The following is a 26,416-nucleotide window of genomic DNA, read 5'->3' as shown; positions in this document are numbered from 1 at the left end:
CTGCGGTCTGCTTGCATTGAGAAGACGGTGGCCAGCACCTGCAGTCGCCTGAAGGGCCTGAGCTCTGGGCAGCCTGGTGACAGCATGCCAGGGCCAGGGAGCAGGCGGGAGGGGTGAGGACAGCCTGCATTAGACCAGAGGGTCCCGCACAGCTTCTGGGGTTGGGGATGGAGTGTTCGTGGCTGGAGGGGGCAGTGGGAGGCTTTGGCAGCTGGTCTCCCCCTAGTGGGAGCCTGCTCGGCCAGGGCTCTCGGGGGAGTGGGGTCAGGTGCACCGGCCTGGGCGCAGGCTGCAGACACACAACTAGGGAGCGAGTAGTTGCTGCCCTGGAGCCGCTCACAGTCTACCCGGGAAGAAACACGCACCGTGACTGAGAAGTCCTGGGGTTGGGCGTAGGCACACGCAGGCCTCGGGAGGGCTTCGCAGGGGAGTGGAAGGTGGGTAAAGGCCAGCCAGGGCGCTCACAGTCTACCCGGGAAGAAACACGCACCGTGACTGAGAAGTCCTGGGGTTGGGTGTAGGCACACGCAGGCCTCGGGAGGGCTTCCCAGGGGAGTGGAAGGTGGGTAAAGGCCAGCCAATCCGAGACTGGGGCAGACGACCTCGGGACATAAAACCCCAGGCTGGGGACACTCCACCGAGTAGCTCATCTCCCTGGAGGGCAAGTGAGAAGTCCCCAGAAATAAGCTGAGCTCCTTTGGGGTCTGGTTGGGCAGGGCTGGGCCTCCCGGGGAGATGGGGGGAGAGGTGACATCACAGGCTCTCAGAGACGTCCCTCACCTCCTGTGTCCCACAGGCCCCAGGCCACACTTCCTTGCAGCTGTAGTCTCCAGCCTCCGGTCAGGGGAGCAGATGAGGAAGGGGCTGGGGGAGGCACAAAGGGAGGGGGCAGCAGCCAGGAAACCACCTGAATCTTCCTTTGGATGGGGACACCTACCCCCGCCTAGCAAGCAGCGGCGCGGGGCAGCCTCAGGCTGGGGAAACGAGGCACGGCTCTGCATGGGGAGGGCAGGAAGGGGCAGTGGGCAGCCCAGAGCTGGGGAAACTAGGCACGGCTCTGCATGGAGAGGGCAGGAAGGGGCAGTGGGCAGCCCAGAGCTGGGCACGGTGGGGAGTGGGCAGAGGTCCTGAGCATCAGGTTGGCAGTGAGCCCTGTGTCCCTGGGACATTGCAGCCATGCTCAGAGAGCCCTAGTGAGAGGAAATGGCGTCTCGTGGCCTGAGACCTGGAGTCGGGGTTCCTGCTGCCTTCTCTACCCAGGGCCTGGGTTTCGGGGACCTCGGTGCGGCTGACTTCACTGTGATGCCTGTGCGTGTGTGTGTGTGTGTGTGTGTGTGTGTGTGTATGTATGCACACGCGCGCACCAGAACTGGGGTGTGTACTGGCCTGGAGGTGGTGTGTGGAGGGCTATGTTGGGACTGAGCTAAGGGCAGAGAGCAAGTCTGTCAAGTTCAGAGGGAACCAGGCCGAGAGGTGTCATCATCCTATTTGCTTTAAGGATCGGCCAGAGGAGGCAGCGAGAGGCCGGGAATGTCTAATAGTGCGGTCTGAGGCCGGTCCCTGCCCGTCAGGGTCCGGGTCAGGGTCGGTCCAGGACCTTCTAGGCCTGGAAGCCCATCGCCCTGCCCGGCAGCACCAGCCTGGCCCTGAGACCTCTCCTGAGGGGCAGGCTCCATGGGCGCCTCCCTCCACCACACCTCGTGCCCCATTCATTGGCGGGGGTCCTAGCAGGACGGCCACAGGCCCCTTTAGGCCGTCAGTCCCCGAGATGGCTGGGGGAGGGAGGGAGGGAGGGGAGGGTGTGGGGTCTGGTGCACACTCCGCCACTGAGGCCTCAGAGCAGAGGCCTGGCTCTTCCCAGAACCATCAGCACTTGGTTCCTTCTAGTCCTTGCCAAGAGCGTGAGCGCCCCGGGGGCTGACCGTGCAGGAGAGCGAGGGTGCAGGTGAGGTGTTCCCCAAAGCACCCCTCGGGCCGTGGGGTCCCCACTTCCAGCAGCCCCTGTTGCTGCCCTCTCCATCCCCCACCCCCAACACACACAGCGTCCTTCTATGGAAAACTGTCAGCTGGCAAATCACAGCCCTTCTGGGTAATGTTTTTACACTATATAAAAACATGTCCACACCTATTGTCTCCTCTGATCCTGGCTACATCCTGTGAGGTAATAGGGCTGGTATACATTTTTAATAGAAGAGACCAGGCTCAGAGAAAGCTTTCTTTGTGGTGCTTTGCCCTGGGTCCCGTGGTTGGCGCCTGAACTGAGTCAGGGGGTCCAGTAGATGATTCCGCTCACCGTGCAGACAGTGTGCTTGACCCATCAGTGCATTTTGTCCTCTGGGTCTCACGGCAGCCCTGCACTGTCCCCATTCCTCAGTGAGCGAGGCCCCCAGACGGCAAGCTCCACGCGCAGACCCACACAGAGACAGGAATGGGTCTCACACCCTGTCGGTCTCGCTCCGAATGCAGTGCCCACGCCGTGTGCTGGCCGAGTACCTGCAGTGCCCTGGTGGGTGGGGAGTCACCCAGGGACACAGGCCCCTGCCCCCCACAGACAGGCTGTGCTTTGCTTCATGGGCCCCAGTAGGAAATGCACCTTTGACTTGGGGGGAGACAGAGGATTCCTCCCCCACAGGGCTCTGGGGAGCAGGGAAATGGGGTGGGAGAACCAGGGAGAGTGTGGGTTCTGATCTCAACCTGAGGGGTGGGTGCAGGGGAGGCGCCTGAGGGCAGAGGATCCCAGGAGTGAAGGGTTGGAAGGACAGAGGCAGGAGGGGACCAGCGGGCCAGGCCATGCCCAGCAGGGCCACTTCTAGCTCCTGCTGTGGTCGGGACACGAATAGGCACCCACTCTGGCCACAGGGCCACAGAAAAGCAGATGGGGCCCTGAGCCAGCCGGGGGCCCCTGTACCTGCCAGGGAAGCAGGCCAGGTGTGAGGCAGGGCCCCATGCCAGGGAGGGTATTAAATGAGCTTCCAGCTTATTTGCATGTCCTAATTAACCATAAAATGAGCCCCAGAAGCAGAATTAAGCTATCAATTTCTCGCTGCTTACTTGCACGATCAGGTCCCCACCACCACCACCAACCACCTTGCACACACAGCTCCCCACACCCACACTCTCCTGCATCGCCGGGGCCCCCTGCGTCCCCATTGCTCTCTTCCTGCAGCTTCAGAGAAACAGTCTCCACCAGGGTCACAGTGGCGGCAGGAGCCCAGAAGGGGAAGGAGAAGGAAGCAAATGACCATAAGCATTCATTAGCAAAGCATGACAGTGAGGAGGCTGCGTTACATCAGCCCTGTTGGGCCCGGGCTGACCGCCCCACCAGAGTCAGCGTTCTGTTACTGCCCGCCTGTGCCCAGATGCCATGAGGACAGTAAGGACAGGTTTCGGTGGTGCTCTCCTGGACTGGGCTCTGGAGCAGATGTGGTCAACGTGTGGAGTGGCGTGAGGAGCGTGAGACTGGACTGTGTGTGTCAGGTCCCAGCTGTCACTGTGACCCCGGGCGAGTTGCTGAACCTCTCTGAGCCTCTCCATGTGACCAGAGAGGAACAGCATCCACTCCCGGAGTGTAGGGGGAAGGAAACAGGAACAGGAAGGTGACAGCGCCTGACACCTGTCACTGGCGTCACTCCTCATTGTTTAGTTCCAGCCCAAGTTGAAATGTTTTCTTGCCCTTGACTCCCTCTGGCTAACCCGTGGGTTCCAGGTGCTGCCTTCTCCCACCGGGCCCCTTGAGTCAGGGACGGGGTCCTTTCCATCCGTCTGTTCTCAGTTCCCATGGCGATGTCTGGTGTGGCGGGGTGTTCACAAATTTCGGTTCCACTGGTCAGAAGTGCTGTGACCGGCCCACAGAACAGAGGAGTCACAGGTGAATGGCCACAAGATGACTCGTTTTCCTGTATACTCATTCCTGACTCGGAGCTGGTGCCTCCTGGAATGATTTGCTGGATGGCTTCTCTTCTCAGGAGTCAGGATCAGTAGTGGACTGACTCTTCGCCCTCACACATTCTCTCTCTCTCTCTCTCTCACACACACACACACACACACACACACACACACACACACACCCCCGAGGCAGCCTCAGCCCACGGGCCTTCACACAGGACTGAAATACCGGAGCTCTGTGGGGGAGACCAGGGCGGCACCACCTGCTCCTCTGGGGAGTGCCAGTTCACTGGCCAACTTCGGGGACAGCAGAAGAGACGGTGTCAGAACCAGACAAGCCTCTGCTCCAAATCCTGCTGCTTTCATTTGCTAAGAGGATGATGACAGTACCTTCTAGGGTCATTCTAAAGCTTGAAAGATGTGTGCATACTGCCCAGCTAATAGAGACCTCTCAAAAAAGAAAAAAGAAAAATCTGGGCCTTTCCTCTCGTAGCTTCTGTCACCCAAAGCTACATACCTGCCATTCAACTGCGTGGGAGTTTGGCAGCGAGCAGAACCCCCCCCCCCAACTGGAGCTCGAGAGCAGCTCACACTAGACACCCCTTCGCTCCCCTCCCCAGAGGCCCAGGATATAGGAAGAGCCTCTCTTGTCTTGTTATTTTTCTTCTCCAATTTGCTATTAATGATCTGAGGGCAGCGTCTTGCCTCTAATTGCAGCTGTCACCTCCCATCAGGCCGAGAGCCAATCCAGGGGAGGGAGGGGGAGAGGGCGTGCCCTCCGAGCTGGGATCCGCGATGTCTGCTCCCAGCCAGCAGGCTCCCCAGGCCAGAGGAGGTGGGCTGGTGGCTGCCAGCGCCGGCCTGGGGTTGGGGCACTGCTCTAGGGCCAAGGGCGGCAGGAGCTGCCGGTGCCCTGTGCCTTGCCCCTCCACCCCGGCCGGTTCTGGGTCAGGTGGAAGATGAGCCCGTTGACTACGCCTGGGAAGGAGGCGGCACGCCTTGGCCTCACTGGAGAATTGCCACGTGCTTGTGTTCTGAGACGGGGTGTTGGGGAGCAGTGTGGGTCTCCCCACAGATCTCTGGGCCCAGCTGCTGTGCTAAGTCAGGCCGGGCCTGGCTGCCCCTGCTCACTATCGAGTTCAGGGACAGGTAGCACCTCATCTGGAAAGCGGGGTTAACACTTGCCTCGCCTGCTCCCTTACAAAGGAGATAATGGATATGAAAAGGCTTCCAGGTGCTACAGGCACTATCTTCCCTGTGCTTCTGGAAAGAAAGACAAGGTTGCTTCCCCAGGATTCCTTACACCCACACTCCTTATTCAGCCGGGTCTCAGGGCCCAGGTGCCGGCTGAGACCTCACCGGCGGCAGGAACAGGTGGGGAGGTGGGGGATTTGCCGTCCGTCCGCTGCTCCTGGTGTCCCTGCCTGCAGCAGTGCTCTGCCGGGGAAGCTAATACTTACGGGGACACGGTAGATGCGGTCTCCACTGGGGGCCTCTCTGGGGACCCTTAGGCCTAGTGCCCTAGTCCGCGCAGCCTGTTCAGTGGAGGTCTCTGGGGGCAGCGAGGAACAGCAGGATTCCCTGGTCTCCGCCCCCTCCAGCCCCAAAGTGAGCAACACGCACTCCCACACACACGAACGCACGCACTGTCACTAGCCGGCCCGCACAGCCTCTCCCAACCACAGGCTGTCCTGCTCCGGACACTGCTGCCCCCTCTCCGTCCTTTCTGGGGAGCAGGAGCCTGGACCTGGGCTTTGGACAGGCACAGCAGCCTCCGCTCCCCTCCCCGGGGCGGCGCACAGCAGCCTCCGCTCCCCTCCCCGGGGCGGCGCACAGCAGCCTCCGCTCCCCTCCCCGGGCCGGCCCTAGGACCTGCCCCTCGGGTTCAGCCAGCCCTGTCTCCAGGAGTCAGACCCAGACGGCGGTGTTGATGTCGAAGCCGCAGGGCGAGGCGTCCAGGGCCTTGGGGCAGCTGGCGGAGGGGCTCTGCCCTCGCCGGGGCTCCCCCGGGCCCGGGAAGGAGAAACGTCCGGAACGCTTGGGCCGGCCTGGCTTCTTGACCTTCTGCGAGCGGCCGGCTCGGGGCTCCGGGGCCGTGGGCGTCACCCAGCCCGGCTTCTCCTTCAGCAGCCGGTCCCGGTCGGGCCGCACGCTGCGCAGGAACTTGCGGAAGATGTTGGCGGTCAGGGCGAACCTGCGGCCCAGCTCCCGGGGCTGGGCCCTCTCGGCCCGGGGCTCCCCCGCCTCCCCGGGCTCCCCCTTCTCCCCGCCCTTCTCCAGTTCCGGCAAGTCCAGCCAGTTGCCCACCAGGTCCGCAAAAACGTTGTCGCCCAACACCAGAGGCTGTCGATTCCGGCCCCGGGACATCAAGGTGGAGGTCCAGTCGTCCGGCTCCCCCAGCTCCGGCCTCTGCCCGGCGCAGCTGCGGTGCTCTGGCGGCTGTGTCCTGGGCCGGGGGCCCGGCTCCCTCGCCCACACGCCGCTGTGGGGCGAATGCCTGGCGCTGCTGCCCTGAGAAGGTTGGCTAGCGGGGGAGGAGAAGGCAGGCCTGGCCGGACCTCGGGCACCTTCCCACTGAGGTGGCTCCGGCTGTGTCCCGGGGTCTTCAGGGCAGCCTGGGGCAGGGCCCCCCCCAGAGAGCTCCAGCTGCTCCAAGGCGGTCTGTACCTGCAGGAGCTTCAGTTCCTGCAGCGCACCCATCATGCAGTTCATCTGGTCCTGCAAGCCGTCGCCCACTTCCTTCATGGACACCTGTGGAGAGAGAACACCACCAGGGCCAGTGAGCCGGGGGCTGGGGCAGGGCGGCCCCCCACTGGCCCTGACCCGAGGCCCCCTCCCCCAACTCGCCCCTCCAGTGTCATCCCAGCCTGCTGGCGACCTACACCAGCACAGCCCGGTGCAGAGCAGGCAGAGATGGGGGAGGAGGCACTCGGACCCGAGACCGCGGCGTGAAGGAATGGCGTTGTTCGTGGCAGTGGACTTGCTGTGGCGGGCGCTGCCCTACCCCCTCTGGGGTATGTATCGGTGCCTGCATATAAATTAACTTCCCAGACTTGTCTGTGAAGGAGTGACGACTGTTGTTCCCATTTTACAGATGAGGACACTGAGGCACATAGGAACTTGCTCTAGATTACAGAGGTGAGCCAAGTGGGAGGGCGCCCAACGCTGTAGTGTGGACAGATCATCTTTGACCTCGTGTCTGTGCCCTCTTCCTCCTCTGAGCCTCCCTGAGAGGATGATGACAATGACAAGAACAATGAGGACAAGGACAATGACACTTTGTGAGCAGTTCCTATGTAAGAGGACTGGTGCTAGGAACACAACACACATCACCTCCTTTCATCTTTCTTTATTACTGTTCCCATTTGAACAAGTGAGTTAACCACAGTGGGATGAAGTACCTCGCCCGAGGTCACACAGCTCACAGGGCTGGACTCGGACACACACACACACACACACATACACACGCACACACACGTCTCCCAGTGCCACAGTCCTCGCTGGCGAGACCCAAGCCTGCTGGCTGGGGCGCTGGGCTGAAGGCTGCTCTGTGCTCCATGGGGGAAGAGGAGGGTCTCGGTTCCCTGGGAGGAGGGGTAGGCCCGGGTTTCCTTCCTGCTGTTCACATCTGGCTGGCGGGGTGGGGAGGGGGCCCAGGAGGCCAGGAAGCTCCCGCTGGGAAACCCTCTGTCTAGGGCTTCACTGGCCTCCTCTCCCTCTGAACACCTGTCCTCTCCCAGCTGCTCTGGACTTGGCTCCAAGGCTCTTCCTGCCTTCCCGGCACACTTGGTGCTGCCAAGAGGGGGGACACTGGGGCCAGTTCCCCAGCCCCTTTGTGGGCATGTGAGGCCCAAGTCCTAGGTGCCAGCTGGAAGGGGCTGAGAGGTTGGCTTGGGCTAGGGCCGAGTTTGGAGGCTGGGCAGGGGATGCTGCTTCTGATAACATTCACGAGGTTCCCGTCCCCGGGCCCAAGCTGCCCGAGTCCTGCCCACTCCCTCCCCAGCTCTGCTCAGGTTACCAACTGCAAGCCTCCTGTGCGGGGACCATCTGTTTCTTAAGCCCCCCAGAGACCCGCAGGGAGTGGGGATCGTCTTACCTCTGTCCTAATGCACAGAGCTAAGCCCACAGGGTGGAGGGGTGGAGGGATGAGGGGCGAGGACAGGCACCGAGGCTCTGCAGGGCTGCATGGCAGCTGACCCTCTCGGGCTTCAGGGTCAACCCTCCCTGCCCACCCCAGCCCTGGCGGGGGAGCAGGGGCAGGCTCCCCTGAGCCAGCCGCACGGCCCTGGCGGGGGAGCAGGGGCAGGCTCCCCTGAGCCAGCCGCACAGCCCTGGTGGGGGAGCAGGGGCAGGCTCCCCTGAGCCAGCCGCAGAACAGACAGCAGAGGACTGCTGGGGGCGGCAAGGCCTTTGCCCGGTGGGGAATCGCCACACTGCACCTTCCCCACAACAGGGCTGGAAGTGGTGGCTCGGGTGAGAGCCCGGGATTTGCCAGGCAGCAGAGACAGGGCCTCCGGGTTGGCTGCACTCCTAGGGGCCCCTCTCCGACCTCTGTGGCTTCCACCTCCCTGACCCCTTCCTTGGCTGCAGCCTGGAGGGCCCAGAGCAGAGTCAGAGGAGTGGCCAAGACCCCAACCCAACTCAGCAAGGCCCCTTCCCTGCAAACTGCTCCTCTGATGTCCCTGGTCCTGCTCCCTCCCTCCCCTGTGCCATCCTCACCCCAGCCCGGAACCTCAGGGTCAGTTTTGGCTTTCCTGCCCAAACCGCCCTGTTCCTGTCCCCTGATGTCTCCCATCTGCCTTTCCATCCCTTGACGTGCAGAAGCGTCCTGGAAGGCCGTCCAGCTGCCAGACCAGTCTAACCGACACAGCCTGGTCACGGCCCTCACCGCTCATCTCACTGTGTCTCCTCAGAACCTCACTAGCACCTTGCACTGGCCACAGCCCCATAAAACATATACTGAGTACCACTGAATACACCCAAATCACCCCTCCAGACTGCTGGCTGCCTCCAGACAGAACCTCCCTGCACAGGGAGAGAGTCGGGGACAGATCTCAGGGTTGCATTTCACGCAGAGGCAAGGAGTCCGAGCTTGCAGGCTCGCGTCCAGACCGTTGAACACAGTCCAGGTCAGAGGGTGGGAGGAATGAAATGAACCCATTCAATCTCCAGTATGGAAAACTCCTTAAGGAATAATGCTGACATTTTGTACCCTGTCCACTGAGCGCGAATGTGGGTATGTATGACTTCAGGGCTGCCCATAAAACAGAGGCCCCATTTAAGTAAACAAGAGCTGCAATGACAGCCATGGGGGGAAAATGGTCTACTGTATTGCTTAAGATCTTGGGTCCTGGAGACTAATGGAACAGGGTTCAAACCCCAACTCGATCAGGTAATCTGTGTGATCCGGGCGGGTTGTTTAAATTCTGTTTTTCTATTTCTCCAGTCTTTAAGACTTCCTGCCTCGAACAGCTGTGGAAGGGTCAGGTGAGGGAGGATGTGATTATGAGCGGCCTAGAGGTGAGTTAGGGCTGTTGTCTTGTCTTCAGGCCTCCTTAGAACTCACAGAACGGCCTGACCTGTGGTGGCGCAGTGGATAAAGCGTCGACCTTGAAATGCTGAGAAATGCTGAGAAATGCTGAGGTCGCCGGTTCAAAACCCTGGGCTTGCCTGGTCAAGGCACATATGGGAGTTGATGCTTCCAGCTCCTCCCCACCTTCTCTCTCTGTCTCTCTCTCCCTCTTCCTTTCTCTCTCCTCTCTAAAATGAATAAATTAAATAAAATTAAAAAATTAAAAAAAAAAACTCACAGAACGTTTCTTCCTCAGGGAACCTCGACGCATAGATGCATAGTAATGACTGGTTTCACTCATCCACCTGTTCTGACCGGGGAAAAACCCTCTCACCTCCTGTCCCTGCTACCCCCGCCCGCACAGCGGAGAGAGAAGGGAAGGACGGGAAGCCTTGGCGTCCTCCTGACCGTAGTCAGGCAGCTCCCTCAGCCCGTCAGCCCGCCCAGGAGCAGAGCGCAGCGCAGCGCTGGCACTGAAGGGTGAGAATGGAAGGAGGAAGCCCCGAGTGTGGGAACCAGCGGCAGGGCCATCAGCTGGGTCTTGATGGAGACGCAGCTGCTTTTCCCAACCCCGAGGGGAATGATGTCACCCTAGGAGAAAGCCAGGGGGCACGCTGCTGTCCTGTCCCGAGCGTGGGACCTCCTCTGGTCCCAGGGCTTCCTGGCCTCCGGAACAGAAGAGGGAAGAGAGAGAGCAGTGTGGGGTAGGGGCAGAGGAGGGGGCCACCTCGAAGGCCTCTGAGCTGGGAACACATGACACTAAATCCCAGGCTCCAGGCCTGAGGGTGCCGAGTTCCCATCCAGCCTCCCAGTGCCCCGGGTTCTCGGAATGGGGACCAAATCACAACTGAGTGGGACGAGATCTCACAGCCAGCTCCATCTTTACTGCAGACCCTCCTCCCTCCTCCCTCTCCCTCTCCCCCTCCCCCTCTCTCTCTCTCTCCCCAGAATCTTTTCACAGAAAGTGCGCACAAGGTCTCCCCACGCTCCCAGCACCCACCCACCCACCCACCCCACAGTCCATCTTCTGCCCACCAGAGCCTCCAGATGTTTTGTTCTAAAATGTTTTCATGTCAGACTTCAGTTTCTCTTGCTGCAGTTGAAGCAGATCAAGCCCTCTCCCTGTGTTAGAGCTGGACACGCCGGGCACCCTCCTGGGGTCTGTGAGGAGCGGCCTGCTGTGGGGTGAGACCTGGCCCTCTCCCTGTGTTAGAGCTGGACACACCGGGCACCCTCCTGGGGTCTGTGAGGAGCGGCCTGCTGTGGGGTGAGACCTGGCCCTCTCCCTGTGTTAGAGCTGGACACACCGGGCACCCTCCTGGGGTCTGTGAGGAGCGGCCTGCTGTGGGGTGAGACCTGGCCCTCTCCCTGTGTTAGAGCTGGACACGCCGGGCACCCTCCTGGGGTCTGTGAGGAGCGGCCTGCTGTGGGGTGAGACCTGGCCCTCTCCCTGTGTTAGAGCTGGACACGCCAGCACCCTCCTGGGGTCTGTGAGGAGCGGCCTGCTGTGGGGTGAGACCTGGCCCTCTCCCTGTGTTAGAGCTGGACACGCCGGGCACCCTCCTGGGGTCTGTGAGGAGCGGCCTGCTGTGGGGTGAGACCTGGCCAGGGTCAGGCTGATTCCCAGCCACGCCACACTCCCGGCAGGTTCACCAACCTTCTGTGTTCCAGGTCCTGAATCTGTAAAACGAGAGCCTCTCCCACGTGGCTTCCCCTCGCCACGGCCCGATCCGATCTGATGCCACAGTTACTCTGGGAGGCTGGCAGGGGCGAAGCCGGCGTCACCTCCACTGGGAGGACGTGGAGCTAGGCAGCTGAGAGGTTCAGATTCTCCGTTTCCCACACATGCTTCCTGCAACTTCCCTCTTGATTTTCACTGTATCTACGGACTGCCTAGCCTCTTATGTAATGGTTTATTCAAGTCTACTGTGTATATACATGTATTCACAAAGGAACCGAGATGAAACGTGTATCACTTGCCAGGAGCAGATGGCAACTCTCTGAAATGAGTTTTTCATCTTAGCGTCACCTCATGTCGTCTGGGCGCCTCCCGTGGAGATACTGATCTATCACCTGAAGTTCCGCGTGTGGATGTGGGAGGACCGGGGCCCGCAGCCTGGCCCTCACTCGAGGCCGGTGGGCTTTCCACGCCAGCATCATCCCTGCCTTGTCAGCCTCATAGGATTGTTGTGAAGAGAAACCAGGCGGCCAGTGGGCCAGGCAGAGGCCCCACAGCACAGGCAGAAGAACAGGGAGCCCTGTAGGGCCTCCAAGATGCAGCTCAGTTCATTACCACTAAAGGCACCTTTTCACTGAATCCTCTGAGGAGGGAAGGGGGCTGAGTGCCCAGGGCTGAGGGGACATTGCTGCTGGGAAGCCAGACCCAGCATCCTGGACCTCTAGGGCTGAGCCCTCGAGGGAGAAGTGTGGGGCCAGCTGTCCACGGGCAGCACCCTCCCCCTGGGCACTCTCTGGGCTGGTGGGGTGTGGGAAGAGTGGGGACAGGAAAGTGTGCCACCAGCATCCTCGGCAACCTTCCCAAACCCTCTCCTAGGCTCCCGACCGACTCCACAGCTGTGCCCTCCATCCGTCCCTCTCACGCCCTCCCCAGCTCAGCCAGAATCCTTTGACATGGGCCCCAGCTTTGCCCAAGGGCCTGGCAGCGTGCCCCGCCTTGCTCCCCCACCCCATCACTCACAAGCTCCCACACAGCTCCTTTCAGCCCCTCTGGAAGCGCCAAGGAGGGTCAGGGCCGGAAACGGGGAAAGCCCCGCTTTTTGCCAAGTGGCCCATTCTCCGGCCCAGTGAATGGGGACCTTCACGGCCCCTGCTTTTGGCTGGAATGCTCCACAGGAAGGTAATGTAGAAACTTTGCCAAGAATCAGAAAGGGAGGACAGGAAAGAAAGGAGGAAGTCTGAAAAGGATGCACTCACTCTCCCAACTGAACCATCTCCTGGGGGTCACGTGCCCCATCCAGCAAGAAGCAGATAGATAGAGAGGTGCCCAGTCTTGCCCCTTCAGCTGGCCCCTGCCTCTCCAAGGCCACAGCAGTCAGTCAACTAAGTTCCCTGGGCATCCAAGGGACCTCAAGAAGTTACCTTTCTTTCCTCCTTCCTAGTTCAGGCCTTCATACTTTCCTGTGTGGGCTCTTCTGAAAGCCTTCTGACTCATCCTCCTCTTCTATTCCCCCCCTCATACCACCTCCTAGACCCACGGGGTGTCCGACCATCCTGCTCTAACGCAGAGAGAAAAGGCCAGACCCGAGCATGGCACTCGGGTCCCCACAGTCTGTTGTCAACAACTCATTCAGCCCTGTCGCCCCTCTTTCTCTGCACATACCCTATTTTCTAGCCAAACTCAAATGAGTCTTCACCAGCCCTGGCCAGTTGGCTCAGTGGTAGAGCGTCGGCCTGGCGTGCAGGAGTCCCAGGTTCGATTCCCGGCCAGGGCACACAGGAGAAGTGCCCATCTGATTCTCTACCCCTCCCCCTTTCCTCCCTCTCTCTTTCTTCCCCTCCTGCAGCCAAGGCTCCTGCAACCAAAGCTCCATTGGAGCAAAATTGGCCCGGGAGCTGAGGATGGCTCTGTGGCCTCTGCCTCAGGTGCTAGAGTGGCCCTGGTTACAACAGAGCAATGCCCCAGATGGGCAGAGCATCGCCCCCTGGTGGGCATGCTGGGTGGATCCCGGTCGGGCGCATGCGGGAGTCTGACTGCCTCCCTGTTTCCAACTTCAGAAAAATACAAAAAATACAAAAAAAAACCACACAAAAAACCGAGTCTTCAAACATGTCTGCCAGACAGTCTGCGGACATCCTTGTTACTTGGCATCTCTGCCTTTAGTGCGTGTTGTTTCATCATCTTTCTGAAAATCCGTTTTTCTTCTGCTCGCATTCCTACGTATCCCTCAAGGTCCAGCTCAAATGCTACCTGTTTCCCCTGACTCCCCAGCGGGAGGCAGCTCTCCCTTCTCAGGGCCCTGAACGGCGCCTCCCACCAGCCCGTACCCTCTCTCTGTAGTGGAGGTTGGCGTTTGTGCGCTGGCTGCAGCGAGTTTCACACGCAGACTGGCTGAATGGGAACCCTAACTCTGCCACTTCTCAGCTTCAGGACCTGGGCCAAGTCACCGAACCTCCCCATGTGTCATTTACTAAACAGGAATAATGGAAATACAACTTCTTAGGGTCGCTTTGGCAATTAAATGACATAATACATTATATGCCTGTCATACCAAAAATGTTAATAATGAGGCCCTGGCCAGGCCTCTAACACACTCAGTGCGTTAGAGTGTCATCCAGATAGGCCACGGTTGTGGGTTAGATCCCCGGTCAGGACACATACAAGAATCAGCCAGTGAGTGCATCAATAAGTGCAACAACAAACCGATGTTTCTCTCTTTCTCTAAAATCAATCAATAAAATTTAAAAATGTTTTAATGTTAATATCAATAAATTTTACTTTCTTTCTTATTACTGTGAGTTCCCTGAAGGCAGGATCGGTTTTGGACTCAGTAAATGCATTCTGTGAATGAATGACTCGTTCACACCAGTCTGATTAGTCCATCACTAGAAGTTTACCAAACGCCTACCACATATCAGACGCTTTGTTACATGCTAAGGACATAAAGTTAGGGAGGTACTTTACCTATATTGTCATTTAATCCTCTCAGTAGCTGCTTAATGTCAGTATTCTTTTTTTTTTTTTTTTGTGGCAGAGACAGAGAGAGTCAGAGAGAGGGACAGATAGAAACAGACAGGAAGGGAGAGAGATAAGAAACCTCATTTCTCCATTGTGGCTCCTTAGTTGTTCATTTATTGATTTCTCATATGTGCCTTGACCTGGGGGCTACAGCAGACCGAGTGACCCCTTGCTCGAGCCAGCGACCTTGGGTCCAAACTGGTGAGCTTTGCTCAAACCAGATGAGCCCGCACTCAAGCTGGCGACCTTGGGGTCTTGAACCTGGGTCCTCTGCATCCCAGTCCGAGGCTCTATCCACTGCGCCACCACCTGGTCCGGCAATGTCAGTATTCTTAAAACCCCATTTTACAGATGAGCAAACCAAGGCGCAGAGAGATTAAGTCATCTGCCAGTCACACAGAGCCAGGATTTGAGTTCAGGCCTACGTCTTCCCACTGACCAGCCCACTTGGTCTAGTCCAAACCCCTCTCTACTCCAGCTCTAAACATCAAAGGAAACTGCACTGTGAGATCCTTTGTAAAAGCTTCTTTCTGCCTCAGGAAATTTGCTCTTTTGTCCCAAGTCCTGAAGGCTGTTCCGGCTCTTCCTCCTCTATCACCATCTTCTCTCCTCCTTGCTTTGGCCCTCCTTACTCTTAGGCCCTCGTCCTCCTCCACACGCCGGAACCTCCTGAACCTGTGACCACCAGTGGCTAGGTGATTGCCTTCTAGGAACACCACGTTGTCCTAGGCTGACCTTCCCCAGCCTGAGAGAAGTCCCTCTGCTGGTTCACCATGCCTCAGCCAGAATGAACCTTCTAAGAGCTGGCCTCCATCAACCTCATCCTCCTCCAGGAAGCCTTCCCAGCCTAGCTGTCCTTCATAAGCCCCTATCACTCAGCCTTTATGCACTATTTTTTTGCTCTATCCTGATCTGAACTCATGAGGAACACTCTGTGAGCATCTTATAGCTGCTTCCTCCGTGTACCGTGCCCACCCCTTTGTTAGAGGCCCTCAAGGGAGAACTGTGTATGGAACAGCTGGTCCCAAGGCCTTGTGTTCCAGGCAGGGCCCCCTCTTTGGTGGCTGGAGGGGGGAAGAGATGTGTTCCCTGCTGAGCAGTTGCAGCCCCCAAGCCCCAGTCCTAATGAAGAAGAGTGTCAGCTGCTGCTACTCTTGGGCCACATTTCATCTCTGAAACCTGATCCCCGTCCCCATCCAGGCAGGGCCAAAGGTCCAGTTCTCTAGACATCAGCCATCAATCGAATTGAGCCAGGCTCCCCAAACACTCAAGCCTCCCTTCCCGCTACTCACTCATTACAGTGCAAATATTCTGCTTCAAGAAACTGGGAAATTCTGCTACTTTGGTTTTCAGGAACAGACTCTACTTGTCTAGATTTTCTGGACTAAGGACAGGGCCAGGATGCAGGAGGGGAGCACCGAACTCCCTCAACAGAGCCCGTTTCACAGCCTGTTAATGTTCCCTTTACCAGCAGGTTTAACCACAGCGTCTGCAGGACGAATGCTTCTGGAAAGGAATTCAGTGGAATAAGTGTTGAACTTGACTGGTATTCCACAAGTGCCATTCCTAGGCTCACACTGCAAAACCAGTCCTCCTGGGGGGCAGAGGAGATTCTGGCTGGGTTGAACACACACACACCCTCAAACTCAGGGCATAAACTGACATGGGGGATAAACAAGCTGCATTGAATTCAACCCCCATAGTGCCTACAGGACCCAAATGGCTGAGCCTGGGTTAACTCACCCCTGCTTTCTCCTTCACTCCCACTGGGGAAACTGAGGCACTGAGACTTGGCTCAGCAACCTAAGCACTGGGCTGAGGTGTCAGGGAGTGAACAAGACTCTAACAACTCTGCCTGTCACTCTGCTGTCTCCTCTCAGGGCAGACTGGTGCAGGGGAGGGGGCGGAGCCCCAGGGGGTGGGGGGGAGGGTGCAGAGCTCTCCCATCTGAGTGTCATTCTGGGCCCCAGGCCAGGCATTCGGCTTCCTCTCCAAGAGAGTCAAAGGCTGACACTGCTCAGACAAAGGGCCAAATGAAAGCTAATGGGGAGCTGGGTGACTTCAGCCTCTCCTCTTCCTCTTCCTGGGGACTGGGGGCTCCGGTCCTTGGCAGGAGATGGTGCAGATCAAGACCTGGAGCTCAGCTCAGTGCAGATTCCTATGTGCCTTTTTTAATCTCCTGGCATTCACAGACTGGCTTCCTCCCCTCACCACCTCCCACCTAGGGTGCTGCAAAAAATGCAAATCAGTAGGATTTTAAAATTCAAGCCCATGCCAGGAACACCCACAAACCCTCTATTAAAGCAGATCCTGAGGTGGGTGGTGTGGTCCCAGATTCCAAGCATAAAAAGAGGATTCTGTTAGATTCTTTTCTCAGCACGAGCCTTGGACTTCAGACATTATCTGTGATGACCTAGACCTTTCTTTCTGATATTGGACAAATGCATGGGAAAGGTCAGAATTGTGTATATGTGGGCTGGGCTAGCCAGCCCAAACTGACATGGGAAGCATGTGAAAATTAGTTTGGGAGGGGATGTGACGGAATCTCTTCTATCCCTCATGGAATAAGCATTTTTCTGGGTAACTTTCCCATCTGACCGGCACCACAAAAAGAGCTTCAGGAGGAAGAATCAGAGAAGTGACTGCTGGCCTGAGAAGGCAGGCTCCGGAGTAGGACAGACAGGAAGCATGTCTGGTTCACTTGACCAGGAAGCATCACTGACAGCACCAGCACCTCAAGTCTCTGTCCCCAAGGCCGCCTCGGGCACCGCTGCCCAGGTACCCTCCCCAGCGTGAGGAGTGTCAGATTTGGGGCTTTGGAGGAGAGGCTGTGGCCAACCAGAGAACCCTGGGATGACACTTTCTGGCCCAGGCCTGCTCTTGTTATCCTGGTGCTCCCCCCACCCCCACCCCGGGCTCTGTCAAGTAAGAAGAGGAGGGAAAAGTGAGGCTGAAAAGAGGTCGATTCCAAGAGCAACAATCTAAAAGGGACAAACAGAGGCAGAAGCGAAGACGCAGAGACTGGTTGACAGTCCGCCTTAAGTCTAGTGGTTGAAGGAACATGATGGGGGGAGGGGGGTATGAAGTCAGTGAAAACCTAACAGAGTTTTAGCTGGTCCCCCTCCCCCGACCTGGGTGGGTACGCGCCCCTCCCGCCCTGAGCTACTCCTCGCAGCCCCCGCACGCTCCCTCCCTCCGCACGCCCCAAGCCCAGACCTGACATCTGGCTGGGTCTCCGCAGCTCCGCTCGCGATCTGCCAGGCGGGCCCCTCCTCTCCGCACGGCCCTCCCCCGCCGCTCCAGCTGCCAGCCCCCTCCCTGCTGGCAGACAAGCCCGGGCAGACAGCCGGCCCAGCGAGCCCCCGCAGCCTCGGCAGCTCGGCCAAGCCCGGCGGAGCCGGGGGCCCCAGGCGGTGCCAGCTCCCCGCGAGCGAGCAGTCCCCGCTGACCTCCTGCCCCGGGCAGGGTTCCGGCCCGCGCGCCCTCCCCAGTGCCCCGCCCGCCCCACGCGCCCCAAATCGCCTAGCAGCCCGGCACCCGCGTCCCGCTCTTTTTTTCTCTTTTCTTTTTCTGTGTCTATGAGGTTGTTTTTTTTCTTTGCTTACTCTCTTCACCTTGTTCACCCCGCCCCCCAACCGCGTCCCGCTCTTTCTGGGCGATGTCTAGTCCCCAGTCGGTCCGCCTGTCTGTCCGTCTCGGTGTGCGCCCTCTTTTCTCGCAGGGTTCCCGCGGGCCCCTTCCAGTCCGGGTTTGGTTAGCTCGGGCTCTGTCACTTGTTCTGGTGTCCTCACGCTCACACCATCTTTGCTTCAAGTTTCCTCGTGGCCCTTTTCCCTCGAGACAGGCCCATCCCTCCGCCTGCCAGCGCGCGTCCCCTCTCCCCTCTCGGGCTTCCCTCCCACCGCGCGCGTCCCGGCTCCGGGGGTCCGGCCGAGCCAGGTAGGGACCCGTCTGGGGAGCAGCCCGCCCTGGCGCCCGCTCCTCTCTTACCAGCTCCTGTTTGAGGCGGCGCAAGTAGCAGTCCATTTCCCCGCTCTTCTTCCTCATGCGCCCATTTGCCGGGCTCGGCTCTACCAGAGACTCCCGGGTGGGAACAGCCGCCCCGCTGAAATCGCGCGTTCCGCGGGCTGCGAGACCCTGAGACCCGCGCCTCCCGCAGCTCTGAGCGAAGCCTGCGGTACTCGGAGCAGCTTCTCGACTGCTGGCTGCGCGCTGTCCGAGCCGGGGCGGAGGAGGAGAGGCTCAGCCTATGAGCACGCAGGGGGGATGCCGCCAGCCAATCAGAAGAGCGCGTGGCGGGGGAGCGGGCGGAGCCCACAGGCGCACTCCGCCGCTGGGGGTCACACCCCGCCAGGGCCGCAGCTCCCGGGAGGCTGGCGGGGGGACACCTGGTCGTGGCCCGCGCGGCGGGGGGCATTATGACGCCAGACTGTACCGACGCCTGCCAACAAAGCGCAGGAGCCCTGTTTGGTCATAATGAGAGAACGTCGACTTATGGGTGGGCGCTGAGCAGCTGTCTCAGAAAGAGACCGAGTGCCTTAGGGGCAACCCCTTTGCAGAACTCGGATCAGAGGAGGAGCGCCGCTGTCTATCCTCCACCGCGCAGCAGCTCTTTGTTGGTGTTAGTTTGTTTCCCCCAGGTGGACTCTGGAATTGTGGCTCTACCTGTCCCCTCACCCCGCCCCCCCAGTGTGGGGTTCTTAACCAATTCCTTGTCGATGAGCCAGAGGAGCCGCCGCTCGGCCCATTCACTGACTTAACACATTGAGGACCCTGGGGTCCTCCCGGCCCTGTTGTAGGTCTGGGGATACTGAATGGGATAGGCAAGGTTTCTGCTCTCAAGAACGTACATGGGCCGGAGGGCAGGAGATAGATGAATCAAACGCATATATATATATATATATATATATATATATATATATATATATATTCACACATACATACATACATACATACAGTAATTTCTTTATGAAAACACAAGACGGAATAATGGGTGGGGCTGCTTTCAATAGATGAGCAGGGAGTGAAAAGCAGGCCTTTCTCGTGCCCGGTACTCAGGTGGCTTCGGTTATCCTAACTCGGGAAGCGCTCTGAAAGGTTGGTGAAGAAAGGAAGACGAAAAGACGCCCCGATTCTATTCAACAGGCACCGCAGGGCACCCGAAGTGTGTGAGCTCCAGCCGGACTCCGGGCAGCGGAGTCTCTGCAGAGGGACCCGAGACAGGCGACAGAGCCGCCGTGCACCTCCCAGCGGAGCTCGGATCCGCCCCGCCGGCTTCTGCGCGCGCCGAGGCGGCAGGAACCTCCCCAAGCCAGGCGCAGCGCCACCTGGCCTGGCCCGCGCGGGGGCGGTGTGGCACGGCCCAAGAGTAATTAGGGTAATTAGCGACGGCTTGTTTCAAGGTAATTAGCGAGTAAAGTGTGCCCCGGGCAGAATTTGGGGTCTCTGAGCGAGACAGAACCTCGAGGTCCCCAGAGAAGGCGCGAAGAGAGACGGCCGGAGCAGCAGTCATTCAGGTCCGAGTCAGCGAAGAGCGCCACTTCTGCTATCTTTGAAGGCGGAGGTGAGAGAGAGGGAAGGAGGATAACAATGAACATCTTCGGACGTGGGGACTTCGCAGAGTCCAGTCGGATGGCCTCCTAAGCCTTCAATTACAGTGAACATGTCCACCTGTTCCGGCATAGCCTGGAGAGCCCGTGTGGACGGAGCTGGGGCAGCGGGAGCTGAAGATTAAAGGGAAGAAAGAGGAGGTAGGTGCAGGTGGCTCACAACCGGGTCCGAAGTCTGCGTTTGGGTGACCTCTGGTCAAATCTTGGTGCCTGCGCTCCTGTCGAGGTCACTTTACAGGATTCCGGGTCGTCAGAAAAACCGACACCTGCAGGATGGAGCCAAGGACCTATTCAGGCATTTCCAACGCCCTCTGGGAGCCTTACATTACATTTATTCTGCTTCCGGAGGTCGCCCGATGGAGTCCCTCCATCGAATCCCTCCCCACCCTCTGGCTTCCTTGTAGTTGTGGGCTGAGATCGCCAAGGGGCTCCTTTTCATAGGACCCCTGAGTGTTCAGAGTGGGAGCCACTAAGCCACTGAGCCAGTTCTGGAGCTGAACCTCCCGTGTTGGAACAGGAGGGAGCCTGGCCAGTAGTATATAGTCCCCGGAGGAAGCCCCAGGAAAGGTGTGTGGGTCTGTGGTTGAAAGAGTCTTCAGAGTCAAGTTTAAGCCCTGGCTTTCTCTGTCCCTGAACCCCAGGGTTCAGGGCTGGGATCCTTTTGGAAGTTAGGAGGGTGGTTACAGTGAAAACTTCATGAGATGCAGGCTGATCTCATGGCAAGAACTTAGGGGGGGGGATCAGGGCTTCCAGACTTTTGACAACACAGGATGACTTTGTGCAAATGCTTTCCTTCTGTGAGGCTCAGTTTCCCTTGCTTATACTGTAGTTTAAACCTGTGGAATCTAACACTTTTATACCCCTTCTAAAACTCTACTTTGACAATGATCTGTGAAGTGGTCTGGACAGGAGGAACCCATTTAGAGATAAAGTACACCTCACCAGCAAACCAGATTGTTCCACCTATCCGCTTTTAAGAGATAGCCAAAAAAAAAAAAAAAAAAAAAAAAGTCGAAGGCCTGACCTGTGGGGCTCAGTGGATAAAAGCATCGACTTGGAACACTGAGGTCCCCAATTCAAAACCTGGGCTTGCCTGGTCAAGGCACATATGGGAGTTGATGCTTTTCTCCTCTCTCTCTCTCTCTCTCTCTCTCTCTCGCATGCATGTGCTCCTATCTCTCTAAAAATGAATAAATAAAACCTAAATATATATATAAAAGTCGATGGCCATAATCTCAGTTCAGTGCTTGAAAGAGAAGTCCAGTCAGAGGGGCTATTACTTTGTGGTTCCCACAGGAGTTTGCAGGACAATTACTGTCAGACTCTGAAGTCCTTCCGTGATGCTGGGCCATTGCAACCTCCTTGCTCCCTTCCCCCTGAGAAGGCCACCATCACACCAGGGCTGTGGGGGTCTCTCCCTTACCTTGTTTCTGAAGAGGTGTCATCTGGGCAGAGCAGGAGGTATGAGCAGGAAAAAAGGCTGCCTTCCAATTTGCCTTTCTTTTTTAAAAGGGGTTAAGTGGTAGAGAACAAAGCCTGTTGTCATGGTTATGTAAACATGGGTAAATATTCCTGGGCTGAGGATGGGGGGGTGGACACGATCCATTTTTGCTGAAGAGGAATCAAATGATGAGCCTCCTCCCTCTTGCCCCCCAAAACTCAACCTTGAGGGAGGATGAGAATATCTCACTTGGAAATGAGGAATAAATTAGAGGACTTGAAATTGGTTTTGAAGATATTTTCTCAAAGCCACCCAGAGCTGGGGGCGGGGACCTTGAGGCATCTTGGCATTTGCCCTCTGGTGGTGGGGATAAGTGTAAGGAGGGTACTTTCCTGAGGAAGATGGTGCAACCCCTGGAAATGGTGTCTAAGGCTGTCAAACCCTTGGGGTTTGCCCAGCCTAGTCAGGGCGGGTGGCCCCTCTGTCCCACTGCCAGAGCCTGAGGGTCCTGGCACCGATGACGGAACTCAAAGGGAGAGGCAGAACCAGTTGTGTCCCAACAGAGCTCAGATCTAAACTAAACAATGGAAACCCTGCCATTCTCCTGGCTCCAGACCCACGGCCCCCACCTGGCAGTCCCCACCCACCAAGTCCCAGCAGCTCCCGAAGACCCACCCTGGGAGAGGAGCCTCTGCCTTGTCTCCACGGGCAGCAGAGGAGCTGGGGAACTCATCCTGACGCGAGGAAAGAAACGTGGCCATGCACCATCTGGAAACCTCATCATCACATCAGCATCCCGAGGGCGAGGTCTGTGTCCCCAGAGCCCCCACGCCTCCACCCCTGTGGCTGCCAGCAGCCATTACCCAACCCCCCTTCCTGCTCCCCAGGCCTCCTGAGCACCAGCCGGAAAGGCTGACCCTGGAGATAAACACGTGCTGTTGGAATGTGTTCAGACACACTGCGAGCGGACCTCTCCGGGCAGGGGACCTCTTCGGCACGCAGGCCCAGAGGTGCGGAACTGAGACTGCGCATCTGAGTGTGACCACCCTGGGACGGTGGGGGACAGACTGGACTGAGGCCCAGCTCTTCCGGAAAGAATCGAACTCCTAGCTTTCATGCCACCTTCCTCTGTCCATCTGAGACACAAGACTGGGCTCCCTGCTTCTTACAATCCTAGCACCAGGGGAGATGGCAGAGGGAGGAAGTGGCTTATGTGTTGGGAGGCCTCTCGGTTCCAGAAGAAAGATTCACTTTGGGTTTTCATGGAAAACCCCTTTGACTAGATAGCGGAGTCAGGCTAGTGATCAAATGCTCCTTAGCTTTCAGAATCTTCAGAGCGTCGTCCTCCCTACGTACAGACAGAGCAATGGAGGCCCAAAGAGGTTGGTCTGTGTTGTGATGCAATAAAGTCTCCCTGTTTCCAAGGGAACCCCTCATCTGCAGAAAGCAGGATTACTGAGATGACTAGAGCCACCGAGGGGGCGAGGGAGCAAGTCCTGGTAGTGTCCCAGCCACAGAACCGCCTCCACTTCTGTGCATAGTGCTAACTTAGACATCGTTCTCACAGCCTTAACTTCTTTACAAAGTCACCTGGCTACAAGACCAGGCTGTCCGTTATGCAGGGGACACGAGGAAGGTGTTGGAAGAAGAAATGCCCATACAGTAAGTCCTTCCTGCTGTGGACAGGTTCTGTGACTTTAGCAAAACAACATACGAGGTAACCAATTTTGCTATAGGTTAATTGATGTAAACCAAGAGTTCAGTTTCTATGGCATCTCATAAAAATAAACTTCGAATGAAGTGATCTTATTTGAGGACCTGCTCTATAGTATTTTGAGAAAACTGCATGTATAAATGGGCTCTCATCTGAATAATTCGAGGGATTAAAATTTAAGTGCTAAATTAGCCTAGTCCAAATACTAAGCAGTTAGTCTATGGGCTGCTCCTGAGGCTTGGTTGGAATTAGTTGCGGCTATGGGCCTGGTGCTTATAGTACCTGATCGATGGTTTTAATGCTACTTGGGAAGCAAATATTTCCACTTTGCAAATATTTGCTGGAAAAGCAAATACTTTTCAACTGTGAAACACCTGAAGAATGTCAGGACGCAGCATATTGCTCCGACAAAGAAAGGGACCTGCTCTGCACTCTCCTGGGGACACTGCCACATCTGACTCCCCAGAGGCCCGGGGGTGGCTGTCCTGTAACCTTACCATGGCCTGCAGCTTGGAGTGAAGGCTCATTTTATTACATACTACTTGGCCACCTCCACCAGCTTCTAGCAGCTGTGAGCAGGGGCCAGGGGTTGGCAGCCTGCCAGGGAGAGACCTGTTTGCAAGGGAGAAAGACTACCTGCTTTTTCCTCCTGCAGTGAGAGGAAAAGAGGTCACAGCTCAGCGGCTTCGTGTGTATTCGCTTCCACCAGGCTGGCTCCTAAGCCTCTTCTGGTCGATTCCAGGGGCCAGAGAACTTGTCTTAGCCCTGATCAGACATCAGTCCTGGAGGACGGTGGGGATTTCAGCCTGGGCACCCGGAGGGGAGCCGGTGCAGGTGTCCATGCCAAGGGTGCTGCTTCTGTGAAGGCTTCTGTTGACCCAGAGAGGCAGGTCCCTCTCCCTGGGGCTTTGTGGGGCGGGGCGGGGCGAGTGGGCGGTGACTTTCAGCAGCAGAAGCGGCAGCAATCTATACCAAGAAAAAGCCTCACGTTTCCAGGGTGGGAAGCCAACAAGGCCAAGAAACACTGTCATCACTTAACAAATGAAGATACATATTGAAAAAGAGGAGCCCAACACGCAAAGGAGTTTCGCCTGCCCCTGCCCCTGCCCCGCCTTCCCCGCCTTTGTACGGGTTTTCTTTGCTGTGATTATTCCCCATGAATCATCATCCGTAGAAAGTGACTGAGGCAATGGAGAGTGAATAATGAACCCCCAAATGGTCTTTTGTGTCTCTGCCTGAAGGGTTTTGGAAATAACTCGCATCTTAATCTTTCTGACTTAGCATCATAGAATTGGGGAGCTGAAAAGGACCTTACAGATAACCAAGGAATTGTGATCTCAGGGAAGACTAGAAGTCAAAATATGTGGGGCTGACCATCTGGTCTGTCACTAAGAATAGTGCCCCTAACGTTTATTAAAGGCTTTCCTTGTGTCGGGCTCTAGGCTGTTCTTCCCAAACCCTCAGAGGCTGGACTCCCGTTGCCTCGGTTCTGAAGATGAGGGAGACGCAGAGCCAGATTGCCTCCGGGCACCAGAGGCTCTGGCTCTGGCTCTGGCACCCACGCCCTTCCAGTTACCACTGCCTCGCCCTGCGGCCTCCGACAAGTAATTTTAACCTCTTTGTATCTGCTTTCTCCTCTGTGATCTTGAAACTTTTAAAACCCTTGACAGTTTGTCTTTCCTGCTCAATCATATCATTTTACAAGTCAGGAAAGTACAGCACAGGAATGTTTGGTGATTTGTGCCCTCGGTCATTCCTGTTGCTAAAGGCAGAGCCAGCCCGGGAACCCAGACCCACTGATCTTTCCACCCTGCCCATCCGGCAAGCCCTCCTTTCCCCCGCACCTCACTGTGGCAGGTGCTTCTAGAGAAATCCTACTCCTTGCCTTAGAGATGATCTAGGCTATGATCTCAGATACATAGATTAGAGATGTTGAGCATGGACAGGACCAATCTTTGCACCAAAGATGAGTTTGGGAGGCTGGTGATATTGGTCCAAGTGTCTTAGACTTTTCTGTCTGCTGTGTCCTATCCTTTTCAGGGATCAAAAAATCATGCAGTAACCGTGGGAACAGACATGTTGATACCATGTCTCGCGTGGCATACTCTCCCCTGGTGAGTGGTGTTTGCAATTATTGTTTGTCCTCATCAAGAAGGTGTTTGTCTTTCACCCAGCTTCCTTCATGATGGCAGTGGTTGAAAGTCTGCTTCTCTCTCCTCTTCCCCCTGTCCTTTGTTCCCGTTTTCCTGGATCCCATAGCACAGGGGTGTGGTGAGTGTGCCCTCGGGGGTGGTAGCGCCTGACAGCTTGCTCTGGTAATCTGTATGCACCATCCTTCCCGGCATCCCCATTCTGGTGTCTTCCCCGTGGAAGAAGAAATTGGAAACGGGCAGAGGTGTCAATAAACAAATCATCAGAGTGGGAACAGGAGCATCCGGGGTGCGGTTGAGGTGTTACTCTGTTCACACTGATGGTGAGGATCCACGTGTCTGTGAGTGTGTGTGTGGCTCAGACACTCTGAAATGAGCTCACACCCACTGGTGAGTGGAAAATTAGCTTTGGCAGGTGAGGAAGTGGGTGACAGGTGAGGAAGCCAGCAGGGTATCGGTGTGATCCTTCTATAGTTGCTGTTTGCTGGTGTTGCTAACAATGTCTCTCCCCCACCCCCTGAATTGTAATTAGGTAGAGTGGCGATGACTTGGAAGGGTGGGAGAGGAGCGTGAGTACCTTTGAATGGCCTTGTGACCTTGGGAAGCTAGTGGCCTGCTTTGCAGGTGGGCTGCACGCGGGCGGTTGAGAATTGGCATTTTCCTGATGCCCCACAAAGCAAGCTGTGTGGCTCACATTTCTCTGGTGGGTGAGAGAAGAGATGGCAGCCCAGGGATAAATCTGGGAAATTCTGCCATCTGGCAGAATGTGGGAGGCGATGTGGGCCAGCACAGGCGGGCAGGAGACCTGGGCTTAGACGGGCTCTGCTGCCTCGAGATGGCCCTCTAAACTCTCTACACCTCATTTTCTCTGACTGTAAAGTGGAGCAAATAACCCCGCTGTAGTGTGTGAAGGCCCCGTGAAGTGTCAGGAGCACTGTTCCAAGTGTGAGGCCTACCAGCCAAGGGAGTCCGCAGAGCCCACAGGGAGGCAGTCAGTTTCACAGCCTGGGCTCAGACAGGTGCCCGAGCATCTCGCATCCATACATCTCTCCTCTCTATGGTCGGCAACCAGTGGAAGGGCAGGCGCTGCTCCGCTCCAGCCTGGCCTTCCTGCCGTCTGGGCCCTGGGCCTCCCCGCCCCCACCTGAGGCGACTCTCCTCCTGTCCTCCCTCATCTGCTCCCCGCCTGTCAGTTTAATTTAACAAGCTTGCGGGTGAGGTTTGATTTAATCAAACCAGTTGCCATATCCATTCTGCTCGGAGGTCCCTCAGTGTCACCACCGAGGCTCAGATTAGACAGTGACAATTAGTTTTTCTTCCCTGGCTATTGCCTCCTCCTCCCTTCCAGT

General features: G+C 57.2%; 1 protein-coding gene and 1 long non-coding RNA gene across 2 annotated transcripts; one reads left to right on the top strand and one right to left on the bottom strand.

Annotated features, from left to right (window-relative positions):
- Nucleotides 1–3,238: 3,238 nt before the first annotated feature.
- On the bottom strand, nucleotides 3,239–18,353 carry INKA2 (inka box actin regulator 2). The gene is made up of 3 exons (XM_066247184.1): nucleotides 18,144–18,353; nucleotides 5,726–6,636; nucleotides 3,239–5,657 (listed from the first exon to the last, which is right to left on the bottom strand). Exons 1-2 carry the CDS (start codon nucleotides 18,198–18,200, stop codon nucleotides 5,794–5,796), a joined length of 900 nt encoding a protein of 299 aa, XP_066103281.1. The 5' UTR covers nucleotides 18,201–18,353; the 3' UTR covers nucleotides 3,239–5,657; nucleotides 5,726–5,793.
- An 801-nt stretch (nucleotides 18,354–19,154) lies between these two features.
- LOC136315364 (uncharacterized) lies at nucleotides 19,155–22,963 on the top strand. Its single transcript, XR_010727480.1, has 3 exons — nucleotides 19,155–19,903; nucleotides 21,818–22,010; nucleotides 22,091–22,963. It is a non-coding gene; the product is annotated as an uncharacterized lncRNA (long non-coding RNA).
- Nucleotides 22,964–26,416: the final 3,453 nt, after the last annotated feature.

The sequence above is a fragment of the Saccopteryx bilineata genome, chromosome 11 (genome assembly GCF_036850765.1).
Source record: "Saccopteryx bilineata isolate mSacBil1 chromosome 11, mSacBil1_pri_phased_curated, whole genome shotgun sequence".
NCBI classification, from domain to species: Eukaryota; Metazoa; Chordata; class Mammalia; order Chiroptera; family Emballonuridae; genus Saccopteryx; species Saccopteryx bilineata.
Note: the sequence above shows the minus strand (reverse complement) of the source record. Positions and strands in the feature narration are given on the sequence as shown.